Raw genomic sequence first — 772 nt, forward strand, 5'->3', positions numbered from 1 at the left:
GTGGCCCTTTTTGGGAACGATGAGGGAGCAGGTGGTGCAGGAGGTCTCAGCTTTGCTTTCTCCTTGTCTCCAGGAGCCTTGCTCAAAGCTGCCTTCGTCTGCAGCCAGGTTGTGCAGTTCCCCTCGCAGAAGCCCCTGCGGGCCCAGCTGATGGAGAGCTTCGGGGGTGGGTTTGAAGTGCACACCTGGTCCAAGCTGCCCCATGGCTCTGGACTTGGTAAGTGCTCCACGTTGGGTGCCAAAAAATTGTCGTGGGTAAGGACCGAGCAGCAACCAGCGCCACCGTGTGCCATGGGGCTGCTCCCTTCCCCCTCACAGTAAGATGGGGAAAGAATAAAAAAAAGGTGGAACCTCATGAGTTGAGGTACCAACAGATTTTAAATAATATAACACAAGAAAAAGAGAATAACAAACAGGATTGTAGAATGAACACACAATGGAAAGACCTCACTGCCAATATGCCACACAAAAACCCCCACCCCTCTCCCGGCTAGCTTCCCCTGATATCCCCCACATGACATCAGCATGGTATGGAATATCCCTTTGGCTATGCCCACCTCCCAGCTTCTGTGAAAATTAACCCTATCCCAGCTGAACCCAGGACAGTAAGTCTGCAGGGAAAGGGCTGGGGAGTCCCTCCTGCTGCCAGCACCTGCATGGGGCACCCCCCTCGTTGCCCTGACCCTGCCTGTGCTCCCTGCAGGCACCAGCAGCATCCTGGCGGGAGCAGTGATGGCATCGCTGTACCGGGCAGCCGGGAAGGCTGCCAGCA

At 55.7% G+C, this 772-nt stretch overlaps 1 protein-coding gene across 1 annotated transcript in view; it reads left to right on the top strand.

Annotated features, from left to right (window-relative positions):
* Positions 1–73: 73 nt before the first annotated feature.
* FUK (fucokinase) overlaps positions 74–772 on the top strand; it is a gene marked incomplete at its 5' end in the record, with an annotated part of 3,677 nt that continues 2,978 nt past the window's right edge. Inside the window, 2 exons of the mRNA XM_010081369.1 lie at positions 74–217; positions 704–762. Coding sequence (XP_010079671.1) covers positions 74–217; positions 704–762 — 203 coding nt within the window. The remainder of the gene's footprint in view (positions 218–703; positions 763–772) is intronic.

This window comes from Pterocles gutturalis, unplaced genomic scaffold, assembly GCF_000699245.1.
Source record: "Pterocles gutturalis isolate BGI_N339 unplaced genomic scaffold, ASM69924v1 scaffold22249, whole genome shotgun sequence".
Classification (NCBI taxonomy): Eukaryota; Metazoa; Chordata; class Aves; order Pterocliformes; family Pteroclidae; genus Pterocles; species Pterocles gutturalis.